This window comes from Nelumbo lutea, chromosome 1 (assembly GCF_056320005.1).
Source record: "Nelumbo lutea isolate HS-2025 chromosome 1, American lotus-T2T, whole genome shotgun sequence".
Classification (NCBI taxonomy): domain Eukaryota; kingdom Viridiplantae; phylum Streptophyta; class Magnoliopsida; order Proteales; family Nelumbonaceae; genus Nelumbo; species Nelumbo lutea.
The window spans coordinates 76,278,195-76,287,509 of record NC_142684.1 but is presented as its reverse complement, the minus strand read 5'-3'; the positions used below and the strand labels follow the sequence as shown (position 1 = coordinate 76,287,509).

At 38.5% G+C, this 9,315-nt stretch overlaps 1 protein-coding gene across 1 annotated transcript; it reads left to right on the top strand.

Moving 5' to 3' along the window:
* The first annotated feature begins 3,813 nt into the window (after positions 1 to 3,813).
* Positions 3,814 to 7,770, top strand: LOC148875458 (CRIB domain-containing protein RIC10-like). The gene is made up of 5 exons (XM_088964771.1): positions 3,814 to 4,388; positions 4,755 to 4,828; positions 4,928 to 5,034; positions 5,170 to 5,278; positions 7,101 to 7,770. The coding sequence occupies exons 2-5, from the start codon at positions 4,783 to 4,785 to the stop codon at positions 7,319 to 7,321; spliced, it is 483 nt and encodes a 160-aa protein (XP_088820897.1). The 5' UTR covers positions 3,814 to 4,388; positions 4,755 to 4,782; the 3' UTR covers positions 7,322 to 7,770.
* The last annotated feature ends 1,545 nt before the right edge of the window (positions 7,771 to 9,315 follow it).

Below are 9,315 nucleotides of genomic sequence, written 5' to 3'. Positions count from 1 at the left end.
CAGCCTCTTGACAACTGGGCAGCTCGGGTAGCTCGAAAGAGCTTGCCGCAGCTTGCCACTTATAGACAGCTCGGCATGGCTCACCACAGGCAGCTCGACAGAGCTTGCCACAAGTAACTCGGCATAGCTTGGGGAGCTCGGGAAGCTAGGGGCAGTTCGGCATAGGCAGCTCGCCACAGGTAGCTGGCCACTCCGCAGGCATCCTAGCGTCTTACGAAGAGCTCGCCACTTAGGGGTAGCTCGGCGTATCGTAGGAAGATCTCCTGCTTGACAACCGTACCTGACAGATCTGGAGACTTGCGCCCGCGTCTCTCGCTAGGTGGCGTCGTGCCTGCCAGCCCTGAGAGCTATCCCTTGACTGGTAGAGTCATACTCTGCAACAGCAGCCTGCACCCGCCACCTCAGCTCTAGCAATAACGGTTGCGGCAAAGAGATAGAGGTAGTTATGCCTGACTTGACAGAGGTTATTACGCCTGATTTGACAAGACACCACTATATAAGGACTCTGACCCCCAAAGACAAAGGGGAAAGAATGAAAAAATGGAGGTAATCCCTGCTCTCTAGCTCTCTCATTTCTCTCTAAGCTCCCTACAATCAGAATGCTAACTTAGGCGTCAGAGAGTCCCCACCAGGAAAATACCCTCGGTTCCTCTGATTCATTTCTCGCAGGTTCCTCAACTCCTGCCGCCTACGAAGAGGAGGAAAAGATGGAGTTCTCGCAGGTCCTTCAGCTTTCGCCGCCTACAAAGGAGAGGAGATTACCTCATGCAGAGGGCAGTTAGGTTGCGCTACACTAGGGAGCTCCACCATCCCCTGACTTACAGGCCGCCTAGGAGTAGGTCAAATGATGAGTCCACCCAGGTAGCTCATCACCAGGGAGCTCGTCACCAGGTAGTTCACCACCAGGGAGCTCATCACCAGGTAGCTCACTGCTAGGGAGCTCGTCACTAGGTAGCTCACCGCCAAGGAGCTTGTCACCAAGTAGCTCACCACGAGGGAGCTTGTCACCAAGTAGCTCACCACCAGGGAGCTCCACCATCCTCTCCTAGGAGTAGGTCAAATGATGAGGCACTTAGCCAAAAAAAATTGATACATCACAAAAATTTGGTATGTGACCAGAAATGGTTACATCATTATCTGTATCCATGGTTATGGATATGGGATACATATGCCATGACTGGGTACGTATCGGTGGATATGATCCGATACGTGCAAATATGAAAGCTATTTATGTCTAGTTTGACAAAACTATATATTTATTGCTTTTGGATTGTTTATCATCTTTAATAAAAATTTAAAATATATAATTATAAAAACTAAATAAATAAATTTTGATTTAATTTTTCCAAAAAATAATAAAAACTAAAATTTATAAAAATAATATATTTCATCTATCTTAAATGATTTATATATTTTATTTTACACATAATTATATGTTAATAATGAAAATATAGTTATCGTTTGAAAAAGTAGAGCTATTATACAAAAAGTACTAAATAAATAAATTTCCCAACAAAATTAATGAAATATAGAAAATTATAATTATAAAAACCTTAAATGAATAATTTAAGATTTAATTTCCCAAAAAAATTATAAATAATTTATTTTATCTACCTTAAATGATTTATATACATTTCCCTAACGTTTCTAAGTGTTTCTATATCTTTCATTCATACCAATGCATTTCAAAAACATATTTACATTCATATTTGACTTATCCAATATGATACTTAATTCCAATACTTTGATCATTGACCTTTGATAAGAATATATATATTTTTTTAAGTAATAATCTAAAGACAAAAACTATTTTAAGCCCAAAAGCACAAAACCTGAAAACTTGCATCACAGCTATTGCATCCAAAAGCTTATTCAAGATAATAATTGGTATAGAATCACATGATTGACTTGATCTCCCCCCTCTCCGTGGCAGTTTCTATATTTATATCTCTACTACTCTGTGTCAGTTTCAATATCACGCCTTAAATAGCTCCAATTTCTTTATTATTGCAGGCATTGTATATGATAATGGTGTCAACCCACGTAGGGTCATCTTCATTATTTAAAATCCATTATTATTATTATATTATATATATATATATATAACTGTTGTGCTTAATCAAAAACCTGTCTTCCAACTATGCAACAAATCACCTAAATTTCGATATTTTTCCCATAGTAAGCCCGGAAACTCAAAGGGTTGTGTCTTGGTGAAGCTGTGCTGTGTCCGACAGCCTCTCTCCGTTTGCATGGAATTTGTATGGATTAATGTCACACAGGGAGATCCCTATAGAATGCAGAATGCACACCCTGTCCAACGTAACCGGATCAGGAAACGGTGACACTAAGATATATTGAGGTTCACATCAGTAGCGAAGTAAAAAAGGGGATTGTGTTAGGCTTAAGCTAGGCAACAACCATCGTCAAGTCATCTCTCATCTGCCACTGCCCACCAACCATCAACCACGGCTTACATAATTTAATGTTTTCGAAGAACAAGTTGCATAAGCTGCTAGAAACTTTGTTGGAAGTTGGTGGGATCAATTTGCCAAGGAAGAAACAACGCCATTCATCATATATAATAATATAAATACAAGATAACACCAGCATTTGTATTTTGTAGAATTATATTATATATTGCTTGAAATTAAAACAGAGAACATGAGGTGGATTCATCATTCATAAATGGAAAACCAGAGGCACACAGAGGAATAAACCTATGTCTAAGCTTTAAAATTATTTAAGCATCTGGGTAGAATGAATGATTAGTGATTTAAAGGAATCCTGAATCTCTGTTGTTTTGTCCATTGAAAACTTAAAATGTTCATAGATCATCCATCCTCTAGAACGTAATAGGTCTCATGTCCGCTCTGTTTAATTATTATTATTATTATTATTATTATTATTATTATTATTATTATTATTATTATTATTATTATTTTGCTTAAAAAAAAAAGCATCAAATGATGGTCTAAGTCCACCAATCTAACGGCTTTAATTGGGAGAAGATGGCCAGTATATAATTTTCTGATGCACAGTGAACCTGAAGAACATTATAAAAATACGAATCAAAGGGAACGCTTGTAACTTGTAAGCAATCAATAACTATGAATGTCTATTCATTACATTACATGATCTACCCAGACCAGCCCTGAACTGTAATCAAACATCTCAAGTTGAAAGCGCTGACGCCTGATGGCTTTGGAATTCAATTCCTCTCAAAAATCAAAATCCCCCGTTTCTCGAGATTCTCACTGTCTTTGGAATTTCTCCTCTGCTCCAGTCCCCGCCCGGCCGATCCACTTCTCTCGTGCCATCACCCATTCACCCTGCAGAGAGATGAGTCACGAGTCACGACACACGACTCAGGTTGGGTGAAAAATCAATAAACCCGACCTCGAACCAGTTTTATGAATTGGTATTCGGGTTAGCTCTTGGTGCAAACCGAGCCGAGCCGAGCCGAGCCAACACATCGACATCTCATCATCATGATTCCATATTTGGGTTCGCGAGTCCTCAGGAGACGAGAGGATTTCATGTCCACCGTTAATATCCTCATACCAACAAAATCATGATTCCACATTTGTCTGCCAAGTTTCTTCAATTTACGAGGTTTCTATTTTTCCTTTTCAAAAGAGAAACGGAGATACCTCCTTGGCTTGGACATTGAGAGGATATATCTGTCATTTAGTGTCAATGACAAACAAACCCAGTTATATTTTTTCTAACCAAATTGCCCTTCAGTCAGAACAGGGCAAGGCCTCGCATTCAAACAACTCTCTATTTATATCTATATATATTTATAATATTATTGTCTGTATCAGTGTGTGTGCAACGAGAGAGAGAGGTAGCGCGATTTACTCGGTTTAACGGCAACACCACAAACGTATCCCCAACGAAACAGGGAGATGACATTTTTTAATTGGCCCGTCTTCTTGTTGTACCCCCTCTCTCTCTCTCTCTCTATCTCCTTTAAAATCCTTGACTTCTCTTATCCTCTGTTTGGGAGGTTTCACGATATCCTCCCAGACCTCTTCCTTCTGCTTCTCTTCCCAACATCCTTACGCCCCCATTAATGCATGAAGCCTTTTAGTTTTAGCTTTAATTTCTGATCTATACCAGGCCCCAAACTCTATTTTCCCTCTCTGCCTGTGTGTGTTTGGCCTGGGTCTCTGCTCTCTAATGCTCTAAATCTAGACCCGCCAAACAGACGACCCAGGTTTAATTTCACATGTTAATTGTCTCCTTCGGGCTTCAACCACAAAGTATCAAAGATGAATGACAATGGAGTTTGTTGACGAGAGGAGGAGGAAGAGGCAGAGGAACTAACATCTGAATCTCAAACCTTACGATACCAAACAAACTAATCAACTTTTCTTCGTCGAAAGGTAACATTAATGTTCTTTCTTCTTCTGATTCGTATTAAATGCCACGGAGATCCTAAACCCAAGAGTGTCATCGACACGTAATTTGTTTATTTCTTTTTTTTTTTCATCAACGGCAATGCACCCTATTATTATTATTATTATTATTATTATTATTAACCTGTTTATGTTTTCCGAGATCATGGATTTAATACATACCAATCGCCTGGCTTCTCCTGCTGCACTCTATTTAATGTTCAACACCTTTGCTTAATTTTCTTGAGCTGTATGGAAATTTTTCACGAATTCAAATCCATATAACCAGGTCTGTCTCTGTATTGTTTGTGTTTTTTTTTTTTTCTCTTTTCTTCGTTGATTCAAATCTTGAAGGGTCTGCGGGATTTGGTCTATAACAAAGATGAAGGGGATCTATAAAGGGTTCAAGTTCATTTCCCAAATCTTTGGTAATTCCTCTCTGTTGATCCATTTCTCTTCTCTTTTCATACATTTTCATCTACTATGAGCAAAAGATGAGAAATGGGCTGGTTTGTCCTGCTCTGCAGGTGTCAAGGAAGTGAAGGAACGCGAGATGGAGATTGGGCACCCAACAGATGTTAAGCATGTGGCTCACATTGGGTGGGATGACCAGAATTCTGCTGCACCCAGTTGGGTACGTAACATCTTTAATTTCTTGCTTCTTTCTTACATATCACACACACACAAAGCTTGGTAGATGATAGATGATGGATCCTCTCTCTCTCTCTCAATTTTATTTGACATTTATTCTCTGTTTCTGGCATTGTAGATGAACGAATTCAAGACTTCACAGGATTACTCATCAGCGTCCGTAAACAACATTGCTCATGAACAAAGGGATTCCAATCCTAGTGCTGTTTCACCTTGGTCTTCTCAAGGTAGGTTTCATTTCATGTTTCCCTCTCATCAGGCCAGATGTCACCTTATTCTTTTTCTCCCTTCCTAACAATAACATACTCCATTTGGAAGCAGAATCTTCTCTTCACAGATACATTCACCGTGCATTGGGAACATCTCCCGTGAATAATAACTAATAAATACAGGAGATATTCTCAATGCATAGTATTGGATGTGCGTGTAAGGTGCCTGTGAAGCGCCAGATGTGAGGAGCATATCCGGTCTCCTCCTTTTGGGGGTTAATTTAGTCAATTAGAAAATGCACAAGATGCTTTACTTCCAGCCTTCCACAGTGTGAACTGTGAAGAGGTAGGGACCGTTTGGGTTGTTGTCTCACGGGACACGCTTTTTTGCTACCCACCACCTATTGAGTTTGTTTGAGACTTACAAAAATAGGGGAATCTTTGGATTGGCAAATTGACACCCTATCCTTCTTAATAAAGGAGAATGGAGCTGCAGAGCAGAATTAATTCACCCTTCTAGAAGGGAATGATTCTGTTTGATCACGGGCTTCCTGGACCTGGACGATATTCCCTTACCTGGTCGGGCGGGCCCACTATTGGTCCATCCGAAGATAGGGAGATCCAGTGACCGTCGATTCAGAATCACACGGTGACTTCTGGACAATAAAAAAACCATTGGGATCCATATTCCGCAGTGCTGAATCTAAAGTTGATCTCATCATTCCCTTCCTGTGGTCGTTCGGTCATTCCATTAATAATTTGGTGGTCCAGTTCAATGATAAGCTTCATATGGTGATGATGATATTTCGTGTTTGGAATCTCCTTCGCTGCCTGTGTATTTACATGTTTGGTATGTCTGTGTTTTCTCTATCATACCAGACCTCAACAGTCTTGACTCTTGAGGCATAACCACTCAACTTCCTTATCCAAATTAGTATTGGCCCAGCCCCATTGGACCTACGCCTTACCCACTTGATGATATTAGGCCCATTTGTTAATACAGGCCTAATTGGGCCTCTATAATTGAAAAACAGATCCGCAGGGTTCTAAACGAGTATAGATTCTGTTTGAGAGGGCTTTTACGGTGATTGAGCTGCGTGGAAAGTTGATTTTTGGATTTGTGTAAGCCTATTTTTAGTTTTTGATTTTCATCAAACAGGGTTTTATGACTTTTTCTATTGACTGGTTCATACATAGGGGTATAATTTGGGCGGACCCTCGACCAATCCAACTGAAATTTTACACAGGTTCGGTTTAGTTTTTTGGTCCTTGGGCTGGGTTCGGGTTTGGGCTTTTTTATTTTTTGGGTTGGGCTCAGGCCTATCTTGTAGGTAACCCAAACCTAATCTTAACTTGGCCCAATTATACACATAGATACATATATAATTTTAGAGTAAATTTATTGACCAACCTAAGCCTGACCTGAACCTGAGCCCAACTCAAATGCATCAAATTATGTTGCGAACTGGGCTTGAGTTGAAGAGGTCGAGCTTGACCTCAGGCTTGATCTGGGTTTGAGTCTTACGCCTAGGTTGGGCATGAATTGATAATAAATCTGGCCCAGCCTGCCCAACTTGCACTCCTATTCATACAATGCCAGAAGCCTGTGTAAAAGTCTCTCCAAACGGGCACATGTATAATAGGGAATTTGGCTTTGGTCAGGGCAAAGTTTATTCAAACAGCTTTTATAGCGTTGTATTGAGAATATCTCCCTGCTCATATGCTTTATTTATACAAGATTGCAAAAAGCGGTTGGAACGGTGTGGGTATGGAAGGCGATCTCATTTATCGGTAGCGTTTAAGTCGATTTAATGATTTGTTTGTTACAATGAAATGACAGATTTTGAGCAAACGATGCAATCCCAAGCAGCCTCAGAGGCGTTGAACGACACCGCACCTTCAGACATCCCAAAAGCTCCCAAGAAACCTAAAAAGAAAAAGGTGAAGTCATCGTCGGCAACTTCTCCCAAGTCGGGGAAGTCCTCCAGAGCAAAATCATCAAAATCTTCATTACCGGAAGTGGAGACAGCACCTTCTCCTGCGCCATCAAAATCATCATGAACATCCATCTCATTATGCTTTAGGTGTATGTGTGTATTGGAGGCCTTTCTATGTGCAAAGAAGCTTAAGAGGGTGATGGGTTCCCCCCCCTTTTTTTTTTGTGCTTGGGATTTTCTCTCTCAAGGCCACAAAGAAAGACAGGTGGGTTGGATAATGTTTCCTGTGCAAAGCAAAGAGGAAGTGCTTTTTGCTTCTTTTCCTCGTAAGGTTAGCTTTAATACAATGAAATAATAATTTATTATTGGTGAACATGGGGGGTATCGGGAAGAAGGACAAGTATTCAGCATTCAGCATTCAGCATTCTGCATTCTGCATTCAGCATTGATGTTTAGCTGTTCTCCAAATCTTATATCGGCCTGTACTTCCTAAATTGGAATATAGTTGAACTCAAATGACTTGTTTATGTTTGGAATTCGGATTTATTTTATAGAATGGCTAGCATTAACAAATTATGTTGACTTTGTATCCTTTTTGAGACAAACTTTCAGAAATAAATAAATATATAAATAGATGTGAAAAAACAAGGATGGAACAATAAAATAAACTGGTGTCATTAGTTTAAGTAAGAAATGAATTTTGGTTTTCCAAAAGTCAAGGTTTTTAAAATCGGACCAGATAGAGAATCGTTTTGGAACTGGTTTTTAGGTCGAACAGTCTGACCATCCGGTTTGAATGAATGGTTTGCTCTAATAAAAAAAAAAAACAAAACAAAAAACAGTCAAAACTGTTCTTGGATTGAATGGTTCAATGGTTCGTCTGCCCAGGTCATTGGTTCATTGACCAAATCAACAATTTTTGGCCAAATAGTAAATTTGGAGTAAAACAAAATCAATCAAGTGACCTGTTTCAGGTTTTTCCAGTCCGACCATCGGATCCAGTTCAATTTTGAAAACATTGTTACAATGGTGGGTATTATCTCCTCGCCCATAACCTATTTGTTCAGTGGTTGAGACTTGAGATAGTCACTCGATACCCCTCTTTTTTTTTATAAACCTTTCTTTGTACTCGCGGACAAAACTGCAAAGCTGCCTTGTTTATATATAAGACAAATTTGCAAGAATGAGATTCTGGATCATTGCTTGTAATGGAGATTGACATGTTTAAATCAATGATAGTAACCAATCAAATGATATCTATACTATATGTATAAAGAAAGGTGGTCTACGTCATATAGCCTCTCCTATTTCCAAACCCCATTCCTACTCTCTCCTTAATTGAAACACATCAGTATTCAGCAACTCTCTTCTTGCTCCTATTAGACCCACTTTTCAAATACCTACAAATGAAGAACTTGTAACCATTACCCCCTCCCTACCCTTTCATTGAAATACATCACCAAGGCTCTTCTTGCTCGTATGAGTCCCCACTTTCCAATAACCTATAAATCTTCTTTAAATATCTCTCTCATCTAAAGTCTCTTTTAAATCTTCCTAAAATCTCTCTCTCTCTCTCTCTAATTGACCCCACGTTTTTTCCTAAAATTCTCTTAATTACTTTCTATTCATTTGAATCAATAAAAGAGAATCTTAGGGAAAAGATGGAGAGAACTTGAATTATTTATGGTTATAACATACAATATGGGCCTCATTTGTTGACATTACATGTATAGTTGTATGTTAAACTCAATTAATAATAACAGTTTGCAAAACTAATTAATTAGTTAACTAATGTTTAGTAATTCATAAAATTATTCATTTAATTTCCATTTAAAGATGATTAACATAACAGAAAAATCAAAATAAATTACTAATTTTCAATTTTAATACTAATAATTGTAAAATTAATTATAATAATATTATATAATTTATAATAACAAATTTTAACATTATTAAAAATTTTAAACAGTAATAAGCTTAGCATGATATCATAACTTAAATTACACATCAATAACAATTTACTAAATAGATTAAAATTGATTTAAATTCAACTTTAAAATAATAAAAAATAAACACAACAAGCCGAATTCAGTGTGGGTTTGCCTTCACCCTAACCTG